Consider the following 22,958-nt stretch of genomic DNA (forward strand, 5'->3'; position numbering starts at 1 on the left):
TCGTGTGTGTGCCTCTGTTGTCCACGGCAACACTGAAGGACTGGTATGTGTGCCTCTGTTGTCCACGGCAACACTGAAGGACTGGTGTGTGCCCTCTGTTGTCCACGGCAACATTGATGGACTGGTGTGTGAGCCTCTGTTGTCCACGGCAACACTGATGGACTGGTGTGTGTGCCTCTGTTGTCCACGGCAACACTGAAGGACTGGTATGTGTGCCTCTGTTGTCCACGGCAACACTGAAGGACTGGTGTGTGCACCTCTGTTGTCCACGGCAACATTGATGGACTGGTGTGAGCCTCTGTTGTCCACGGCAACACTGATGGACTGGTGTGTGCGCCTCTGTTGTACACAGTTTCCAATTACTCCAAGGACAAGGCCTGCTAGGAACACATGTGTTAGATAGGAGTTCCCAGTGCCACACAGGCTCTTTGGCGCTAGCTGCTTCTACAAGAAGAAAAGCAGCATGCATGCATGTGCGTGCGTGAGTGCGTGCGTGCGTGCGTGCGTGTGTGTGTGTGTGTGTGTGTGTGTGTTGTGTGTTTGCGCGCACACATGCACACACGTTCATGCGTGCATGAGGGGCATGGTCTACTCTGCAACCCAGGCTGTCATAGAATTCACCATATAACCCAGGCTGGCCTCAAATCCGAGGAAATACTCTCTCTTCAGTCTCTCAGATGGTGAGATTACAGATGGGAGCTGCTGGGCTCAAAAAGTGCGTTAAAAAAGTCCTTTCCCTCCTTGAACACATTTGTTAACAGAAAAAACACATGGTGTTGAGAAGAGATAGTTCTTAATCCAGAGCTTTCAGCCTTACATCCAAAGCGTGGTAGCACTTGAGTCCTTACTTTTGCATTTATTCTTACTTAAAACAAATCCTAGATTCTCTATAATTAAAGTTTAGAAAGCACCCAAACTGTGATGACTGTAAACCAGCAAGCAGGATTGTGAAAGCGTCTCTTAGCTGGGGGAGAAGCAGCTATGAATGAGGAACTGCGCAGGCGCAGTCAGTACACCGTCCTCGGAAACGTCCGACACAGCCGCTGCTCATGCCATCAACGCCCAGGGCAGAAACCACGTCTTCTCTCGGGAGATTTGCCAGCCCCCAGCTCTCTGCCTGGCGCCAGGGGAAACCCAGTAACTAGACAAGTAACTGGAATATGAGCGTGTAGAGATGGTTTTACTCTGCTTGAACTCCCTGCAGAACTGAGTCCTGTTCTGTGGGAGAGAAACCCCGAGCCTCTCCTTGTCGGACAGATGCGAGGCGTTCACTGGAGTCAGCTCTGCTGCGATGGAGAAAGGACAACGGAGGGCACCTGCCTGGGAAAACGCTGTGTATTACCTAAGAGGGACCAGGCAACTATTTCCTCAGCTGCCTGAGAGGAGATAACGGGGAAGGCTCTCTTTGGGGAGCGGGACCTTAGAAGTAGCAGAGTGAGCTAGGAACACACCAGCTAGATTTCCTTTAATTTCACCTTGCAAGTAAAGCTATGGCCTAGAGCTAAATGAAATCAAATCATGGCGAAGGAAACTGCTTCCCTTCCCAGTGGTTTCTCTTTACTTGGGCTGAGAACACCTGTGGGTCTCATCCTTCTGAACTCAGTAAGAGAAAGATCTGTTTTACTATTTGTGGGTGCCAAGAAAAAAAAAATCTTAACTTTCCCCCCAAATCTAATCCCTCTCTGTCGTTGGAGTGAAAGGCCAAACAAAGTGCTGTGTGAATCGAGAAGGTAGCTGCCTAACAAGCCGGCTGTCCCCTGGGCCGAAGACAGCCGCCCTGGTACCAGGTAAGACCTATTTTGTGATCTATGCCACGGCTTTCTCCTCCCGTCAGTATAACTGCGGTCTCAACACAGGAAGGAGGACCTGGTACTCAGCTACCCACAGAGAGAGGTGTTGCCTGTCATGAGCGGGGGGCCCTGGGATACTTTGTTTTCAGTCCCAGGAGGTCTCTTAGGGTTCCTGGGGCAATCCAGGTAGTCCTCTCCCCACAAAAAGTGAGAAACACATAGATGACATCACAGCCTGCCACTGAACAGGCAGGAACCATGGGTAACGAAACAGAGGCAAGTAATTTGAGTCTTAACTCATGCTTAAATTAATTCCTTTGAATATTTTCTCATCTCTCAAAAAGGGAAGTGGATTTTAATAAAGTCTCATCATAAACAGCAAGACTCTTACATACAGAATCTTATGTCAACTTCCCATCCAAAGAAATGACTGTAGACCAACTATCAATGATGATAGACTATCACCAGAGCATTAAGCACAGGTGGGCTGAGGGCTAGGAGAAATTACCAGGCAGAGACACAAGCTAAAGGCATCAGGAGACAGAAGACCAAGGTTCTAATCCCAGCCTGGCTACTAAGAACCCAGATGGTTTGAGGAAAAATCTGGATCCTCTCTTGATGTGTGTGAAAATCAAGGTGGATGTATGAATGGCATTTGGCTCTCAGGAGTACCTGAAATATGGGGTGACTCTGTTCTGCTGATCAACAAAAAGCAACTTCCCCAAACAACAACAAACCATTGAAAACCTAGAGTGTCAAGCTTATTAAAGGCATCAACGTTTGTGATATAAGTGGTTTCCACCTGTCCCCCCCCGCTATTGTCACTAATCTGTCCCTCTCTCACCAGGTCCCTTCCATGGGGGACAAAAGGATCCCAGAGTGGGGGATCATTCCACCCACAGCCAGCAGCCTGATGCCTGGTAGCCACAGGCTTTTGGCACTGTGACATCAGGATTCCTCTCCCCAGAAGCCCCAAACCACTCCCAGGACCCAGTAGGCTTCTCTGCTCCATTCTTTCTCTTTGAGAGATGCCTGAGAGATGCCAAGGGCAAATGACTGGGATGGGTAAAATCTGGGCACATGAGCCGGGTGTTCAGTCTATGATGCCAGAGGTGTGGGACAGAGCTGGGCACAGAGAGTTGAGACCTGGGCTCTTCTTATGTTTCTGTTTTGGGCCTGTGGACATCAGTGGCAGGCCTGACCACTGTCCCTGCACACAGGGGTATTTGGTGGCTGTGGACTAAAAAGCCCACATCATTCTTTCAAATTCCTTCCTTTCCCTTCTCTCTAGACTAGAAATCAAGTGAACTTGACTTTCAGAGGAAACTGTATTTTTAATGTAATTACTATAAAATCCATGGGAATTTCTTTTTGTCCAAACATTTTGTGTGTGCGTGAATGCAATTTTAATAAAATCATGTTGACGTGCTGAAAACTCCACAGAAATAAGACAGCTTCATAATACTTGGTGCAAACTTATGGGCACGTATGTTTTTTCCAGCCCTAATTTCACTTTGTATATATGTTTTTACATTGCATATGCTGATGATATTTAATGGGGCCAATGACTCAAATTTCAAATTACTTCACATTAAACAAGTCAATTTTATTTTTAAATTTTTCAAAAGTTACAGAAAAAGATTCCACGTTAGTGTAAGTAAGTTCCCAGGAAGCAGTGATATCAGGGTCGTCTGAGTGATCCCCTCTTGCTAGGCATTCAGGCTAGCTCCATCCCTTGTTACACAGAACACTGTGCTTCATATGTTTTTCTCATAACAAATATTGACCTACTTCTGGTTATTCTCCTGGAGTGGATTTCTGGCTGTGAAATTGCTCAGCCAGACAACATGGAAGTAAAATCTAATGCCCTTGTCACACAAATCCCATTGCTTGCCACAGTGCAAGGAAGTGAGGGGACAAAAAGGGAAACTCACACTGGTTCGCTTCTCCGGCTCATTTATTTCTTCATCCAAACAGCATTGCCCATTCCCGTTCATCAAGCAGCAAGATGACCTCTACAGGAGACAACGGTGTGGTTAAATCGGGAAGTCACAGAAGTGTAAGAATCCAGAGGGGGTGAGGCTGGCTATGGTGATGGTCCGGTATGCTTTCAACGTGTGCTCCTCCAGAGCTCATACTGAAACTTAATAGCCATTGTGACTGTATTAGAAGGAGTCTCCACCAAGAATGGACTAATGGCTACAGTGGGGGAGAAGATTCCTATTTAAAGGACAATCTAGGACCCCTTCGCCTCTCTTTTACCCTCAGATCTCCTCCACTATTGCAGTGCCGTCTGCCAAGCTATATCACAGCAAGAGAGTCCTTGCTAGAGGGAACACCCTGCTCTTGAATGTGACAGCCCCCAGATCTGTGACCAACAGATTTCTGTGCATTAGAATTGATCCGGTGTGTGGTTTTCTGTTACAGTAGCATAGAATGGACTAACACAGTAGTGGTGGAAGTGTAAACTCTGAAGGTCATGGTCTAGGTTTGGTTGAGCCCACAGCGTGTGCTCAACATGGTGCTTGTGTGTTGTCGACATGCTGCGTTTCAATTCTTTTAATCATGATTCCACTTCTCGGACAAGAAAACGGGGGCTTAGTAAAGTTATATAATATGACAAATTATAGCTAGAGAATTGTGGAATCATAATTTAAGGCTATTCTGATATTGTGGAATCAGAATTTGAGGCTGTGCATTCTGATGTGAAGTTAGCTTATGCTTGTTCAGCATACCTTTATATTCTAATTATTGTTAGTAACTGCAACTTCCTGATTGTCTCCCCTAGTCTAGGGTTGTGGTCATTGCTTCCCATGTATTAAGCCTTTAGTTTTCAATGAACCTCTCCAGAGAAAAGGGGGGCAGGTTGTCCAAGGGAGAAGTGAGATTCCTGGAGGACCTGGAGCTTCTGAAATCAGGGTAACGCCCTCTGGGTTGTCACCAACATTCAGGAATTGGTTCCACTGACAATTCCTTCCCATTACTGAACCTATGGCCACTTCTGGGTGGCCTTAGAATGGGGTTAAGTGGCAGAGAGATCCTGTGACCATTGGGTTTACACATGCAGCCCTCCAACCGGGCTCAGTGGGTGGACAAACCTGGGAGTAGGGGCTGGAGATTGAGTCCTGTAAAAACGTCATATTTAATTTTTGAGATGAGACAAGGTCCTACTTTGCGGCTTACACCATGCCTGAACTCACTGTGTAGCCCAGACTGTTCTGGAATGTGCAGTTACTCTGCCGTAGCCCGTCTCCTGGGTGCTGGGATTGAAGATGTGTGCAGCCATTCCGGTTCTAAGAACGCCTGGGGGCTGGGAGGTGACTCGGAGCTTCGAGTGCTTTCTGAGTTCAGTCCCTGAAACTCAGGGAAAGCGGGAAAGATAGAACCAACAAGTTAACAAGTTGCTCTCTGACCTCTACATACATGTGTGTCCACACGCATGTCATATACAAGTACTCAGACCCTGTATAAATTTAAAACACACAAAAATCCCTTTGGACCAGAGACATGATGAGTTTTCCAGTTGGTGAAATGCCACTGTGTTGGAGTGTGATAGACCTCAAGTCCACTCAGAGGAGTCCTTCTGGATATTCCCTGCTGTACCAGTTCCCTAGCTCTTCACCCATTCCCTTTATGACAGATTTTAGAGAAACCCAGCAAGAATAAGCAGTGTTTCCTGAGTTGTGTTGACTATCCTGGCAAGTTATTGAAGCTGGAGAGGTGAGGGTCTAGGAACTCCTGATGTTAGGTACTGAATCAGAAATACCAAAGGTCCAGAATGGCATTTGGTAAGATAAAGTCCATCTTGTGAGCCCTTAACTTGTAGATTGTGACACTCACTCTGAGTAGTTAGCGTCAGAACTAACTAGTTAAACCACAGAAAGCCCTGGGAATGTCTAGCGTGTCTACACTGCTTGGTGTGGAAAACCCTGCACGTCTGCCATCAGGATTGTCTCATGAAGTTGTGAGGGAGAATCTGGTGTCTGCTCCAGAGGGATCTGTAGATGGTGAGGGCAGAGGGAGTCCCAGACGGATGCTCTGTGGATGTTGCAGAGCTCACTTTCAATTGATTCCACCTAACATGAATGATGGTGACGGTCTCCCCTCTCTTCCCGTATCCATCATATTAATCTCAGATGTCGTCACATATAAGGAAAGAGGGACATTGGCCTGATGGAAATGTTTCACACGGGCTATGTCTCAACTACAAGTGCTGTGGACTCCACAGTCTGAGAAACAGAATCTTGTCAGGTTTTCTTTATCATGAAGCAAGATATTAGAGCGGCCCAATCCATTTTCACTAAGAGTATGCCTTTTCCAAACCTCACCTTCAAAACAGGAGTTATTATGGTGCTACCTGTCTGTGGTTCTGAAAACAAATACCCAGTTATGCTCACTGAGATGGGGAAAACAGAAAATCATTTTTCTTTAACACAAAGTATTTTACTTTCCTTGAAACTCATCTGGCGCGTGTGGGGCCATTAGGAAGGAGCCTGGGGGTGGGGGGAGGCTCAGCAGCCATCAGCCATTTCACACTCCCAGGGCTGAAACTTTTCACCTTCTCCACAGTGGGTCTGGGTCCAGTGTAGCGGCATAAATTACCTGGGTGAGTGAAATACACAGTTTCAGCTCCAAGGCTGTTTCTCTGGGCTTGCTGCATCTCCCTCAGTCACACCAAGTCTCTCCCTTCACCCATAATACCTCCCTTGGCAATCATTGAAAAGTCCCAGGAGTCTTTCTAGATTGCACACATGTCGTCAGGATTTCCTCAGGACCTGTTTGTGGGGTACTCTCTTAAGAGAGGTACAGAACAGGAACTTGGTGAACAGAAAGGACAAAATTAGGAAACAACCTACCTCAAGACCCAGCAATACCACTTTTGGATATATACCTAAAGGATGCTCAATTGTACCACAAGGACTTGTTCATAGCAGTACTATTTGAAATAGCCAGAACCTGGAAAGAACCTAAATGCCCTTTAACCAAAAAATGGATAAGGAAAATGTGGTACAATTTCACAATGAATTACTACACAGAGGAAAAAAATTAATGATATCTTAAAATTTGCGGCAAATGGGTGGATCTAGAAAAAATCATATTGCGTGAGGCCACCCAGACCCAGAAAGACAAATATGATATGTACAAACTCATAAGTGGTTTTTGGACATAAAGTCAAAAAATTCCTAAAATTTCACAATCCCAGAGAACATAGACAACAAAGGACAACAAAGTGGACCCTAAGAGAGACATACGTGGATCTAATCTAGATGGAAAATAGAAAAAGATAAGATCTCCTGAGTAAATTGGGAGCATGGGGATTATGGGTAGAATAGGAAGGGGTGGAAAGGAGGGGAGCAGAGAAAAATATATAGCTCAATAAAAACAATAAAATACAGGTGTTGAAATGAACTTGGATGATATGCCCAGTTCACCCTGTCAGTTGTAAAAGCTAGTTAATAAGGAGCAGTGTCTCCTCTGCTAGTATAGGTTGTGTGTGGTTTTAGAAAATGTCTGGAAGGTTTGGGAAGCAGTTACGTGAGAGGACCTGTATGGTGGGTGAGTCGTGTAGCAATTAGTTCCATCAGTGTCTATTCCCATGAATTCAAGTCACTTTGCCTGGTCCCCTGTGCTTAGGGGAATGGGTAGAAGGAAGCAGACATTCACAGTTCTCCTGGTGTGGCACTTATACAAAGGATCTTGACTGTACAGACCAATGGATTTGGGGCTCATGATCTAATACTCACGAGTTCTATGGCTATGGTGAGAGTACGAATTCCTCTTAACCCGGTTTCCATCATTTGTATAATGTGGTGCCAGCACCGCTAGGACCAGGTACAAGTCTGCACACATTCTCCAAACAGCAGCTTACAGGATGTTTATTTTAGTTCCAGACCATAATCTGTCGTTGTCTCTGAGTCCTTTCTGGAGAGAAATGCGGTCTCCAGTGAACCAGGAATAAATGCTCGGGGGAGTCAGTGTGGGGTCGGCCTGGCAGTGGAGGAAAGGTCCCCAATCTTTTTGGAGATGGGGTCGTATTTTGAGATCATCACTGTGCGGGCACCGCAGTCACCTCCTCCACAGCTGCACTTGGTCCCTGTGAGTCAGACGAGAAGGGTTAGGGTTAAGGAAGAAAGAGGAATTGGAACTTTCAGTTCTTACCATAAGAATGTTCACCAATGGCAATCCTGCCATCGGGATGGGCATTTGTTCTTTCTGTTCTTGATGCCGTATAGAGGAAATGATTATATAAGGTAGTGCAGTTTCCATCTTGATCTTTAAACAGTAAGAATGATTTAGAACACATTTGTTGGTTTTATTTGCCTGATTTGATTAAGCCTCACTCTTTGCAATTATTTAACCATGTAATGCCTTATGATACTTGGTCATATTCTGTCAAGAAAATGTTTGGCTTTGCTTCAGATAATAAGCAACAATTCTTTGGATTCTAACACAGTTCTTTGAATTTTATGGGGTCAAGAAAATAATAAAAAGGTATAAAAACTTGAAGAGACACATATTTTTAAAATGCTTGTATTCCCTACAGTATAATAAAAGGCAAAGAATTAAACCAAGAGTTTTGATTCTTTTTGCCACCTACTAAGCATGGTTTGTGGTCTGTGTTCCCAACCTACTTTAAAGAGTTAAGTAAGCATGAGTTTGGCAGGAGACAAATGCCATTCCTCTGGCAGCTGCAGGGAATCTTTCATATAAATCCCCAGCACCTCCTTTTAGCCTCAGTGTTCTAGAAGAATGGCCATCTCCCCCAAGAGGTTGTCTCAGAGCCTGGGAAAGGAGCCCAGAGATCAAAGCCAAGATCTCTCCCATATTTGTTAGCCAAGCGATCCTGGGCATGTTGCACAATCGTCCTGAACCTTCGTCGAGTAGAGAGCACAGAACACACAATATCATAAGCTCTGCTTGAATTCTGACTGCCCTTCCTTGTGCCAATAGTGCCGAGAACAAAGGTGTAGGGTTTCCCACCACACACAATTGTCAAGGACATCCAACATCTATGCAAAGGGCACATTGCACTCATTTATGTTTGTCTGGGTCTCAAGAGATCATGATAGAGAGATGAGAACACAGCTGAACTTGTTCTCCTGAGTGAGCTGAGACCCCTTGTTTGTTTATTTGCTTGCTCTTTTATTTATTTATGTACTTTTGAGATAGAGTCTCATTACATGGCCCTTCCTGTCCTGAAGCTCACTTTGCAGACCAAGTTGCTCTCAAACCTCCCCCAACTCTGGGATTATAGACATGAATCCAATCTTAAAGGAGCAAAGTTTAACATTTACACTGACAGTTCATGCCTGGATTTCCAGTGTTTTCTCTTCCATTCATATTGACCACAGGGTTATAAGTATTTGCAAGTGACCTGAAGACCTTGGACTCTGGATGTGTGCGAACATGTGAACATACTGGATGTGTGCAAACATGTAAATGTACTGTATGTGTGCATACATGTGAACATACTGGATGTGTGCATACATGTGAAAGTACTGGATGGCTGTCACAGATCTTTGAGTTGAAGCTGGGAAAGCAGGTGTGGAGGAAGAAAGAGAGGCTCCCGTGGCAGGGAAGCCAGTGCCTATCGCTTAGGTTCATTCAAACATGGCGAGGTTTGGTCTGGAGACCATAACTGCACACTTTCCCTCTTCCAGCCCCAACACATCGCACACATTGAAGGTTCTCTCTCTCTTCCTCTTCCCTTCTCCCTCAAGGAGCACGGCAGATCGCTAGATCTAGATCTCCCCGCCCCCCCCATACACACCCTCTGCCCAGTGCCTTCATTTTGGCAAAGTTGGTAACAGATTGCTCGACCAGCGTTTCTTCTGTACATTCATTAATAACAGCACAGAACACTTTTCTTCCATTTACAAAGAAACCAAGTTCATGGGACTCCCTAGAATGAGACATGACGAAGGTCGCCTGTGTCTATACAGCTGTGTAGGAAGCTCCTGTCCCCAAGACTGTATCTCAGAGGAGCAGTTGTGCTCTGAGGAGGACAATAAGACCGACAGGATCTGGGCTTCGTCTGCGGACTCCTCCCCCCAGCCCTGCCCATCACAGCTCCCCACCTTCCTCACTGCTCTCCTCTGGGTCTCCCGCTTTCCTCTTTCCTTACCCCATCCCGGAAGCTCCTCCCTCCCTCCATACGCACTTCTCCCTGTCCCAGGAGAAGCCATGGGAGGGACTTCTCCAACAAGATCTTACTGTAGGGGTGCGGTGGAGGTGATGCCAGCACTGCTCTCACTCTGCGTCTTGGCACTAAGTGTGTTTGCTCGCTAATTTTGCCTTCAAACTATAAAAAGAATGCTTTGAGAAACGACAGCGGGGTGAAAAGTCAAAAAGTAAAATTTCCCTGTGACAATATTTAACAACCAGATTCTTGTGAATTACCAAAGTTTTAGAAGGAACTTATGGGAACATACAAATGTCTACGTGCAACATTTATTTTTTTTTTTTTTTAGTTTCTTAGCAGTTTTTTGTTAATGTCTAAAAGGTGAGATTGGATTGTTCATAAGGCTTCAAAAGTTGTTTTATTCCCCCCAAGTTACTTAAGGCTCTCTCTGCCTCTGGTTTTACCAGTGAGTTGGACAAAAATAATAGCATCTTCCTCAGGTTGTGGTAGGGATCAAAGGAGCAGGGACAGTCCTGAGAACAGCAGATGCCTGGGGATGCACCCAGTAGGTGTTGCCAAACATGCTTGGAGGTCACCTGTGGGTTTACATTAGAAACTGTTTTCAGGGTTCTAGTTATGAATCTGCCACAAGCCTGGAGAGAGCTCAGCAGTTTTAAGTACTTGCTGCTTTGATGGACTGCACACAATTTCCTGTATCTCCATCTCCAGGGTATCCGACACCTCTGGTACTTTTGGGCACCAACACAGACAAACACACACACACACACACACACACACACATACACACACACTAGATAACACACACACACACGATATTGAAAATATGCTTCAGTGTAAATTAAGCTTTATGTCTGCTTGTTTAGAGGCAGCTTGTCCTCAGAATTTCAGGGTTTCTCTGTGTAGCAGTCCTGGCTGTCCTGGAACTTGATTTTTAGACGAGGCTGGCCTCAAACTCACAAAGATCTGCCTGCCTCCCGAGTGTTGGGGTTAAAGGCGTGCGCCACCACTTCTAGCCATCCTTCTTTTTATTTTGAGCAAGTTTTTTTTTTTTTTTGCTTGTTTGTTCATTTGTTTCTGTTTTTAGTTTTAACTTTTATTTTAAAATTACATCACAGAGGAAGTGGTTTTCTTATGTGACAGGGCCCATATGTACGAGTCCATTCTATCTTGACTAAAAGTCAGAGAGTTAAAACTCCTATTCTCTCAGGGTTATTGTCACCAGGTGTGGCTAATATCCAGACCTGGTATTTCTGGTGTTAAGAAGTAGCTCTGCTTTTACCTCAAACAAAAGCCTAAAGATACAACTATGTTCCTACTCATTTAGGGAGATAATGAATCCTCCCAAGGAGTGGTTTGCCTACAGGATGTTTTGGTCTAGGGTGTGAGTGTTACTTGTGTTGATCTGGCAACAGGATGTTTAACTAAGGATGAGGTCTGTAATCCTTCAGCTGGTCTGTTCATTCCTTGTATCATGTGAATGCAGTTTTTAAAATCTTACTCTTACCTTATGGGGTCAGGATATTTAAGCAAATGGAAATTAAATACGGGCGACTTTCAATACTCATTGGATATTCCTCCAGATGCTATCCTTTCTTATTTCTGTTTCTGTCTCTTATTTCTCCTATATCTCTGTTCCTTTGGCCTAATAATTCTCATCCTCATACTCCTACTCCGGAATGTAACAAACCAGCCGTGGCTAGAAGCCTGGCAGAAGTCACCCCACAAAGGTGGCTTAGGAATCTTACGGCATCTCATGCTTACTTTGGTTGAGCCCTGCCCTTCATTTGTGTAACTGGTGCTCTCCCTCAGGGTCTCTTGCATCTGATTTCCATACGCAATGAGTTAGGTGTGAGTGTGGGGTCATGAAGCCATCGAAGGAACCACAACAGGAGAAAAAGGTTTACAGAAAGGGGTTTGGTGGGGGGGGGGCACTAAAATGAGCGAAGGGGACTTTTGGGGGAAGAAGTATTGAGCAAGAGTCCCTGCAGGGCAAGTTCTCCGAAATGGAATTACTGACTTGGAAGTACATACATTGCTGCAGGCAACTCCTTCCTAAGTAATAGGTCCCTTGCACGTCACGTATGACAGGGTGTGCCCTCCTCAAGTCTGTCACACTGTTTAATACACACTGTCCTTTCCTCAGCATCTGAGGGCACTTTCTAGCTCTTCTGAACCTGAGATTACCCCCTTGCTATATTTTTACTAAATACTTCTATTTCTTTTTGTGTCCTTTGATTTCTATCGGGGGTTTTTACCTTATTACTCGGGGAATTTTAAAGCATACAATAGGTAGTTGCATAACCTATAAATGCCCAGCTCTTTTCTGCTACCCTATCGTCACCGGGGCAGAACACCACAAAGCCTTTCCCATCACTCTTCTGCATCCTGAGAGGCGGGACTTCCCACCTGACACTCCAGCCATGTCTCATAGGCAATGGTGGCACTGTCACACGTGAGCGGTGTCTAGGAGCACAAAGCACGCGTGATGTGGGGGCCTCCACACTCCCACGTGCTGTGGACCCTTCTGATGTGGTGTCTCGTGAGATCTTAAGACGGCGAGGGTAAAGGTGAGTACTTGGGATGGTGACGGCTGTCACAGCCTCACACCTGTGTCAGCACTGGGGTGAACGAGGAGGGGAGACGCCGTGCCAGTTTGTCCAGTTGCTCATTTGGCACCTTTGATCACAGAAGCTTCCTTCCGGGTGCCAGTCTGCTGTGGTTGAATGAGTTTGGCCCCTGTATGCTCACATAGCTCATGGCTTGTTCTCCAGTTGGCAGAATGGTGTGGGAAGGATTAGGAGGTGTGACTTGTTTGAGGAGATGTAGCGCTGGGGGTGGGCTTTGACGTTTAAAAAGACCACAGCCTTCCCAATTCGATCCCACCAGGGCTCATTGTTGTTGTCTCAGGATCTAAACTCCCAGCTACCACGCCAAGGCTATGCCTGCTGCCATGTTCTCTGCCATGACTGTCACGGACTCTCCCATCCTACTCTCTGGACCAGGAGTCCAAATTAAATGCTTTCCTTTATAAATTGCCTTGGTCTTGATGTTTTATCATAGCAACAGAAAAGTAACTAAGACACTGTGATACGAAACCCCTCACACACCAGCCTCACGCTCATACATTTATGCAGCTCTTGTCTGCACTCCCCACCAGTCTCTTCTTACGCTCTGAACACCTGGCCAAACCATCTGTTACCCCACGATCATTCTATTCGTGGGACACCTGCATGTTCCAGAAGAAGGTGATAATCACATGCACTATCTAACTCTGTCCATTGGGAAAACGTGTCCCTCACCAACTGCTAGAGAGCCTGTCGAGCACACTTGCCATCCTGTCTGTACCTGCATTTGGTGCCAGCCAACCTGTGAACCAAGCTCTGTCTCTCTCTGTGCCCAGCACATGGTCACTGGGATATTCCCCTCTGCTCTGTCGTGGAGCGTGAGCTGAGGTGTGAGCTGAGGAAGAGATGCTGACATGGGATGCCTGCTGGCTGGGGTCTACACTTGCTCACTTGCCTGCTTCCTCCTTCCATTCCCACTTGTACCTCGCTCTGGATGCTATACTTCCATCCTCCCCCTGCCTCTGGGCTTGCATGCCTCAGGACTCTGATGCTAACAAAAAATGCCCAAAGAGGCAGGCAGGCAGACACAAGAAGGGGTGGAGGTGAGAGCATTTTCCAGGCAGAGGAAAGAGACAGAGGCTCCAAAATGAGGGGCAGGAAGGAGGATCCTTGAGGATGCTGAGACAAGGTTGACCAGATAGACACTCACACAATGTACAGATGCACCTTAGGGTTTCAGGACAAGATTCTGATGGGATGGAAAGGATGCCATTGGAGGCTGTTAGGCAAGAGCATAGCATGTGCATGTTTGCTATGCATGTGTGCACGCGTGCCTGTGCACATGTGCAGAATGTATGGAGATGTGCACACATAAGTCCACACAGTACTTTGACTTTAGCGTGGAGAACAACTTGGAAGGAAGCAAAAATGAATGCAAGAAAAACAAGAGGCAATTATCACAATAGTCAGGGGCAAATGAGGGGCTTGCAGGAACAGCAGCCGAAGAAACAGTGAGATCATCTAAGAACGGTTTCTGAGCGGGACTGACAGGCTGTCATGCCTGTATAGATATGTTCATAAATTGGGCATCTCACTACAGCTTAGACCTACATTTCTCAAGGACAAAAAAGGCTGAGCATCTTCTCATATGCTGATTGGCCATTTAAATATCTCTGTCTATTTGTTTTATTGATCCACAAAAAAAAAAACTAAAACTGAAAAGTGATTTGCTCTAAGTTGTAAGTGTTCTGCATACAAGACTTTTGTCATATATTTTCAAATATCCTGTCTTATTCTGTGGCGCTCTCTCTCTCTCTCTCTCTCTCTCTCTCTCTCTCTCTCTCTCTCTCTCTCTCTCTCTCTCTCTCTCCTTGTGTTGGAAATGAACACATTAGACAAGCACCATCACCAATTATAAACTTAGCGTTTGTTTTGTTGGGACAGGGTCTTGCTGTGTAGCCCAGGCTAGCCTTGGAATCTAGACCCTCCTTCCTCATCCTCCTGAGTGGTGGCAATGCTGTTGCCACTCTTGTAGTTTTGATGAAGTTCATTTATCTCTCTCCTCCTGACCCGCATGGTCCCAGAGACTCTTTAGATTCGGGGCCCATATCTATCCTAATGAGGAAAGTGGAGAGATTGCTCTCAGGGAGAAATGAAAAAATAAATAAATTTCCAGATCACAATAGAAAAGAAATCATTTATAAAAAACATCATTCACTAGATAGTATAATTTTGTTGGTGTATATAACCAAAAATGAGCACAGCCTAGCTGTTGTATTTAACTATACAGATCTGAGGGGCAGAATAATGAATGAATGAATGAATGAATGAAGAAATGAATGAATGAAACCGCTTCAGAGGAAACAATTTAATATCTGTGCGATTTACAAGAAGATTTATAATTGCTTAGGTATGTTTGGAGCATCCTGAAGTGAAACTTCCTAATCGGCTTCATGAAAATCAGCTGTGGATGATTCCGGGCTGTGAAAATCTGGCTTTAATCGTTACCATCTTCCAGCAGAGAGACCGGGAGGTGCATCCTGCAGACGGGTGGACCCAGTCCCTGCAGTTCGCATCTGACTCACACAGGGATGCTCCAGGGAACAAAGGAACCAGGTTCATCCCTTGGAATCTGGATGGGAAGAGCAAGTTTGGATGCATATGAGTTAGAAACAGGCTCATGACTAAGGTTTAAAAAAACAGCAGAAGACGGTGAAGGCGAAACCAGCTCAGGCAGCAGGGCCAATGAGAGGTCAGAGAACAACATCACGTGGTGTACAGAGGCGTCCTGGGCAGGACCTAGCAGAGGGGTGGAGAGCTTTCCACCCCGCATGGAGAGGGATAAGAAAACGTGGAGTCAGTGTCTGTTTGTCCACAGTGAGGCCCAGGATCCTATGCAGAGCCGGCACGGAAGGTGGGCGGGAAGGACACCCCCACAAGAGAGGGAAACTTGTCTGGTAGCTGGAGAGGGAACTGAGTGGCGCTGCTTCCTTTACTATGAAAAATCACAAATCGTGCTGCTGTACAGACGGCGGAGAACCCTAGTGTGTGCTCAGCGTGGATTCTGCACTGGAGGGGTCTTTCCCTCACGATGCCAGGGCCTGCGTGGGTGACAGTGGACTGTGGCTCAGTGACCTTGACTCCTGGCTGTGTGTCCCAGGTTCGAGCAGCAGCCCCCGAACTGCTAGGCCTGACTCAGGGGAAACATAAAACCCAGAGACGAACCTTCTGGTCCCCTCAAGTGATAAGGGCCCGAGCACACAGGAGACCAACCGAGGCCAGGCTGATGGAAAGACACAGCCAAGGGGCACAAGTTCAAGAGCCACTCCATCCCCGCTCGCGTGCCCTAAGGGGTTCCTGTCATCTCTTCTTCCACAGGAAAACCACAGCAGTGGGTTAAAGAAACGTGGCCATGGAGACAGGGGACAGAAATGAAGAATTTTACGTCTTTTCTCTGGAGCACAACATACCATTTTTGTGAAGGTATCTTCACAGGCCATGCGGATCTTCTCTGGAGTCAGTGGACTTTTGAACCTCAGTGGTCCAGAGATGCCTCTCTCCTGTCTTGCTGCGCTCACTGCATCATGGATGGCAAAAAACACCGAACAACCCAGGAACACCCCAGACTCTCCTAGACCCTTGAGAGAAATGAGCCAGGTAGGTTAGGACACAAAATGTTCCTCCCTCTCTGAATATAGTTTTGTATGCATTCACACACACACACACACACACACACACACACACATACACACATAAAACCTTTAGACTGCTATATGTATATTGTTTTTGAAAAAGTAATTTACCCACTGACTTTAATATTTTTATACTTAGAATTCTAGCTTAAGAAATTGATTTGTAATGGGGCAAGCACATATAGAAATAAAGTGATTATTGCAATATAAAAAGTCTAATGGGATCTGATAATCCATGTTAGTCATAGTGGGAATATTGCACCATGTTATTAAGTGACTTTATAATTAAATGTTTACTTTGGACTCCTTCAGTAGTGTCCTAAAGATCTCAAACAACAAGAAGACCAGTGTCTCCCCACCCTACAGAAAGTAAGCACGCCTCCATCAGCGAGCACAGCTTACCTTAGAGGAATACAGGGTGTTCGAGTGCTCAGACGGGGGCAGGAAAGAGACGTGCATCTCTGTGGGGATGTCGCAGATGGTGGGGATTTTGTACTGGTTTGGGCCACGGCTGTACAGAACGCCCTGAGGGGAGTAACTCAGCTCCTCTATGGTGTAAAGTCCCATTCCTTGAACAAATGCACCTTCCACCTGGGAGGAGAGAAGGAATGTTTCCCACGAGGCAACTTCCCAGGAGCATGTCCACTGCCTGTGGCTTGCCTGATCTTGAGAACTGCAGTTCAAGGTGCCTTCCAGGGCGTCTCAGAGAGTGTCCCCAGGACCCCATCTACAGCCATGTCTGTATGTCCCATTCAGTGCTAGACTCCAAGTCAGAGGACTTGGGTTTTAGTCTTAGCCATTGGAATGGTAACTCTGGGTGAGTCCGCACAGGTCTGTGCACACACGGTCATGTCTTCCTCCAATGAGGCAGACGGAACCCTTCATGGACCCCGTCTACCAGGGTAGGGTCCCCAGGGGACCGGCAGGGGATGTTTCCTCTTCAGACCTCACTTCACTTTCTGTCCCCCAAACAGGAAACAAGAACAAAGAGTTACACATACCTGGCCTATGTCCAGGGCTGGGTTTATGCTGTGGCCAACATCCATCACAATGTCTGTTCTGATGGTCTACAAAAATGAATATTTAATGCAGGTAACACAGAGAGAAGAAGCTGAGAAATGCCTTCCTTCTTCCAGGTATGGGGTCAACTCTTGCTTTGGACGGATCATGTTATTTTCATGATAAAGAAGCAACCAAATTTTCATTATGTGACCACGTTTGTTATCTAAGACCTTTGTTTTTGAGATAGGGTCTCATGTACCCCATGCTGGCTTTAAATGTAGCCCAGGATGTTCTGATTCTCCTGTGTCCACCTCCCCATTGATTAAAGCTATGCACCACCATTCGTGGCTTATGTGGTATTGAGGATTGAACCCAAGGTCTCTGACATCCTAGGCAAGTGCTCCACCTGCTAAGCTCCATTCCCACCCTCCATTCTGCATGGCTTAAAAAAAAAAAAGATTTATCTATTTTTATTTTTTGTGGTTGGTTGTTTGCCTCCATACCTTGAAGGTATTCTAGCCAGCTCCATCTTGGCGGGCATGGCTCCCACAGGCCTTGCCCTTCTCTCCCTCTCTCTCTGCCCTGCTAAAAACTCTCAGATTACATTCCCAAAGATAGCCACCAAGGTCTAGTCCCTAATATGGCAGCTTCCTCCTCCTGAGGTTATCAATGTCCAGCTATCAAACTATTGAAGTCAAGCAATCAAAATTCCCCTTTGCTCACCTAATTTACACCTCATCCTTACACAGGGTTTCCCCTTCTCCCTTTATAAACCACCATTTTCCTCTGTGACATGTCCGTGTCCCTCTTTCCAGAGGCAGAATTTTGTCGTCCGAGACAAATACCTTTGCCTGGTCTCCCTTGTCCTCTGTCTCCTGTCTTTGTCTCTTATTCCCTGCCCTCTGTCCCTCTGGGGCAGATAAATCTCCACTGTGCTGAGAACTTGACCTTGGGGGTCCTGAGACTTTCATATTACAGTGTGTATGGCCAGTCTGTGTGGGCTTGGAGGCCACTGGGGTCAGAAGAGTGTCATACCACCAGAAACTGGAGTTCCAGACGGTTGTGGGCCATCAGGTGGGGACTAGGGTCTGAACCTGGATCCTCTGCAGGAGCAGCAAGTGCTCTAAACCACAGAACCATCTCTCCAGCCCCCACACAAATACTATTAGCCCCAGATTAAACCCCATTTGTTTACCAAGGGGATAAAAAGTTCATTTGCTTAGGATTAGTTTCAAGATGGCTGATGCAAGAAACTAAATTTAATCTATCACAACAAACAGTGAAACATCAAACGCTATTCTCTGTCCTTCAAAGGCCTCGTTGCAGTCTGCGCTAGAATCCAGACAAATTCTAGCAAAGCTCAATGAAGCTATACATAATTTCAAAGATAAGGCTGACTATACTTTCAAAATATATGCTAAGAAGATATTAAATGAAAAATTATGCATAACAATCTAAGAACATAGACACAAAATTTTGGAAATATCAAAGCTGGAGATTGCTTCTTGGTAGGTTTGGGGCAGATTATCACTAACCTAGGAGCTTAGTGACATGGCTACCCCAGTGCCATTTGATGTATCTCTGCTCAGTTATTGTATAATGGCCAATGGATGCTTTCTTTACCACGAAAAAGGCTGAGTACAAGAAAGGAAGCCAAGTCCTTGAAGCTGGTGTTTGTGTCCAGGAGTGTGCATCTACACCCCACCCGTCCCCTAAAAGTATAAGATGACACTTAAGGTATACAAGAAGAGGACCGGATTGACCACTGCCTCTCCTGAGCCGACCCTTGGTCCTTCTTAACAAGCTGTGGACACCTGTGGTGCCCTTCAAGAACATCACCCTAAGACACTTCTCATACGAGGTCAGGGTTGCTAGTTGAGGAAAGGGTCTACATGGAAGCTGTCGTCGGGATGTTTTGAAGTTATTTCTTTCCTATTTCCAGTTGAAACTGAAAGAAAGAAACACCTAAGAAGAAGGATTATTGTTTTCCACAGAAGGTATTATAACGCTAAGGCAACAGATGAATTTTGCATTTTTTTTAGCAATACAGAGAGATCACCCTTAGGGCTAATGCATGGTGCTGCCACATACCCAACTTCCTTCCAGTAGGCAGCATGTGTGGAATTTTTAGCATCTCACAAGTACAGTCAGTGCACATTCCCTGGTGGAACTGACCTTGTGGTTCCCAGTCAGGCAATCTATTTCCACCTCTGAGCAGGCAGCTCCAAACACAAAATACTCGAAGGGATGTCCTTCCCCTGTCTCCCAGTTCATTTCCGCCTCATAGCCCCTGAAAGAAACAGAATTGTTGAGGAGCACTGTTAGGTGATCAACTCCTGCAATCTCAGACAATGATGATTAAGCCAGCAAAAACGGAGCGGTGCCCTCAGAGGAGGACCTGCGTCTAGGGACATGCCGGCACATAACACATGCCTAACACATGTGTCCAAGAAACACGTCTTCTATGGTCCTCAGATTGAGAGTTTAGCCTTCATCTTAAGGCAAACATGGTTTCAAAGGGCCTTCTCTGCCTGCTTTCTCTCCCTCTGGCTCCAGGATTCAGTGTTGCCTGTGAGGAATCAGGTCCCCTGGCTCCCATGAGCTGGCTCTATGCTTGCTCCATCCCCCTCTCATCAGTAAGAACAGGTGAATGTCAAAGAGAAAGGAAGTCTAGGCCAGCAGCCTGCTGAGTCCTCCACTGTCTCCCCTCTGTCTCCAGCCTGGAGCTGGCCATGAGAAATGCTCCCAGTGTCTGTTCCTGATGGGCAGCTGGAGTCCCAGGCAGAGTGAGAACAGGAGCTAAGACCCTGCCCTGTCTCAGCGGTCACTCCCAATGGAAACATTCAACCAACTGCTTTCCTAGAGGGTGGGATGCTCAGGGCTCCACAGCAACTCGGATCTCTGTTTGCTCACACAGGAGGCACCTATCCTATTTTTGGCTTCGCTTTCACCCACATTCTTGGGTCTTAACTCCAGACTTGAGTCAAACTGCACTCTCAGCAAAAGCCACGGCTGTGGATTTCAAGCACAAGTTCACAGAAAGCCACATCACAGCTATAGTAGAATCCGAATCAACAGCACGTTCACGCATGTGAACTATTTTCTCCATAGAGGGACATCTGGGAACTTGGATTAACTAGCAGATGAAAGTTTCTTCTCACAGCAGGCTAACTGAACGTAGTGAGTCAGGTTGGGGGCCAAAATCGCAAACAGAACTGAAATTCTTCCTCAAGCTCATACCGGAATTCTCCATGACATTGGATTGAGGGGGCAGTCTTACCTGAAATATCCGATAGCCGAGAGGCTGATGCTTTGGTCAAAAGCCGTCTGTGCCTGGGAGGGACCAGCAGAGCAAGATATAAGAAGGATTCCCGAGAGAATTGCTCAGGAGTTTGGTTTATCTCAATCATGTCTAAGTATGACAGTCACAAGGATGGCCCGAGATGAACCGTTCCCTTCACCAGTCTCTGTCTACAGAAGCAATCATGGCTCACGGGGTGTAGTAGCCGCACTTGCTCAGTCACATGGTTGTGATAAATGTCTGCCCTGATATGTTATGCTTGTCAACTGAACTATAATGTTCATCCACGTACTGCTTATGAAGAGATCGTTCAGTCACCTGGGAAGACTTTGGCTATTACTTCTGGGACACAATGTTTGAATGATTAATTTTATATCATGGATGCATAACAGTTTCAGTAGAGCAGACAGAGTTTCCTAAACTGTGCCATGACATCAACAGGTCTCCTGCTTCTGCAAGGACATATGGTTGGCTACTCAACAGAAAACCAAAGGTCAGGTCAACAGACTCAAGAGAGATGGTGGCAGGTGCAGTGTAATGGAAGAAGGCGGGCTCCATGACAGCATCCTCCAGTGGATGGCAAAGGAGGATGTTCCTGAATTACATCTGGGGGCAACTTTCTCCAGTCAGCCATGTTCAGCCTTTCTGGGGTCAGGCGACACTAGGCAGGGGGGAAACAGTGACGCCCAGAACAGATGCAGAAGTTTCATAATCCATAATAATAATAGTTATTATTATTATAATTAGTAGTTTGTTTTTCACAACAGGTTTATTCTGAGTAGCCCTGGCTGTCCTGGAACTCATTATGTAGACCTGGATGTCCTCAAACTCAGAGATCCGCCTGCCTTTGTCTCCCTACTGTACCGCCACCACCCAGCTTACTCCATAATTATGAATTATGAAATCAGCCGTTATGAAATAGCAGGAGCTTTTGGGTGAGAGAAAGGTGACTGAACTGAGCCACCAGCGTTTAAGGCACACTGCTCATACTGGGCGAGCTCAGCCCTGGGGTCTTTCCAAGCAGAACCGTATGCAAACCTTTGCCAAACCTGTCCTTTGATACTGCAGAGCTGATCACATAGAGCAGTCAGCATGACAGCTGCACCAAGGGTTTCTAATGTATGCTCCACGTCATCTAACGCTTAACAATCTGCCATTGTGAAAACTTAGCTGGTCTATGAGAGGGTGTGTGTCTTCTCCTCCAACAAGACTGCCAGTGAGTGCACCAGGAAGCAGGCGACCATTTCCAGTGCACTGGTCCAGTCTGTGACTTGTATAGAATACGCCCTACGTGTTTTCACATTCTTCTGTGTACGGGTGTTTTCCCTGAAGGCGTGACTGTGTGTGCACTGCCTGCAGAGGCTGGAAAAGGGCATCAGATCCCTCGGAACTGGAGTTACAGACAGTGTGAGCTGACATGTAGGTGATGAGAACTGAACCCAAGTCCATCAGGACAGCAACATGTCCTCTTAACCTGTGAGCCATCTCTCCAGCCTCTGGTTTGCTATCTCTGAATGAGGGTCCATCTCTCCAGCCTCTGGTTTGCTATCTCTGAATGAGGGTCCATCTCTCCAGCCTCTGGTTTGCTATCTCTGAATGAGGGTCTATCTGAGCTTTGCAGAATCATTCCAGCATTGCTTTTCTATGTAGGAACAGGGAATCCGAAGGAGGAGAACACACAGCAGTTATCCAGGGAGCACCCAGGTTCCACGGGACGAATCATGCATGAGTGCAGCTTAGGGCATGAGCTTTAGCATGGACAACATCTTTCTGTAAAATAGAAACACGCCTGGGTGCACCCCTCCTCCCACCGCATGGGATCTCCATGTGCCACACTCAGTGGGTCCTTTGCTCGTCATTATGCAAGGACAAAGCCTTTGAATTACCCTCTCCATGAACATAATGCACACTTGTTTCTCCCCCCCTCTCCTCTCGCGTGTTAGTGTCTAAGATAAACACAGAGAACCGGTGAGTCTCACCCAATCCTTCCACGTTCCCTGAGGATTCTTGCTGATGATGGGTTCAAGGCGTTTTAGAAGAGTCTGGCAGGCATCCTGTAAGTGATTTTAAGTTACAGTTCTAATAATTTCGTGGAGACATCAATGTCAAAACAACACAGTATGTCATCCCACAGAGTCACCTCAACGGTACAGAGGAACAAGGAGACATAGGGTATCCGTGCAGTAGAGGGTGGCATGAAAGCCTTCATGCGGGGATGTTTGCAGGTGTGAGCAGATCAGACATGTGCTGGTATAAAAGACAGTCTCCTCACATCCTACACTAGGTCCACACTTAACAGAAGGACCACTGAATGCAGAACATTAATCTTCTGGGCAGGTTTGTTCAGGGTTCAAGAAGCCAGAGCAAAAGGCGGTGAGCTGGGATGGAGAGGGCATCGCCCAAAGGCCTGGCAAGAGGTAGGAATATCTGAACACGGCTGGGGGAAGACACTGGGGGTCTGGGGCG

General features: G+C 46.3%; 1 protein-coding gene across 1 annotated transcript in view; it reads right to left on the reverse strand.

Moving 5' to 3' along the window:
- Positions 1-14,850: 14,850 nt before the first annotated feature.
- LOC119803907 (aldehyde oxidase 1) overlaps positions 14,851-22,958 on the reverse strand; it is a 50,610-nt gene continuing 42,502 nt past the window's right edge. The window contains exons 29-35 of the mRNA XM_038315386.1: positions 22,472-22,546; positions 20,472-20,524; positions 19,367-19,481; positions 17,191-17,256; positions 16,592-16,780; positions 15,968-16,135; positions 14,851-15,129 (exon numbers count right to left, since the gene is read on the reverse strand). Of these exons, the coding sequence (XP_038171314.1) occupies positions 15,079-15,129; positions 15,968-16,135; positions 16,592-16,780; positions 17,191-17,256; positions 19,367-19,481; positions 20,472-20,524; positions 22,472-22,546 (717 nt within the window). The 3' untranslated portion in view covers positions 14,851-15,078. The remainder of the gene's footprint in view (positions 15,130-15,967; positions 16,136-16,591; positions 16,781-17,190; positions 17,257-19,366; positions 19,482-20,471; positions 20,525-22,471; positions 22,547-22,958) is intronic.

Source organism: Arvicola amphibius, chromosome 18 (assembly GCF_903992535.2).
Source record: "Arvicola amphibius chromosome 18, mArvAmp1.2, whole genome shotgun sequence".
In the NCBI taxonomy this organism is placed as follows: Eukaryota; Metazoa; Chordata; class Mammalia; order Rodentia; family Cricetidae; genus Arvicola; species Arvicola amphibius.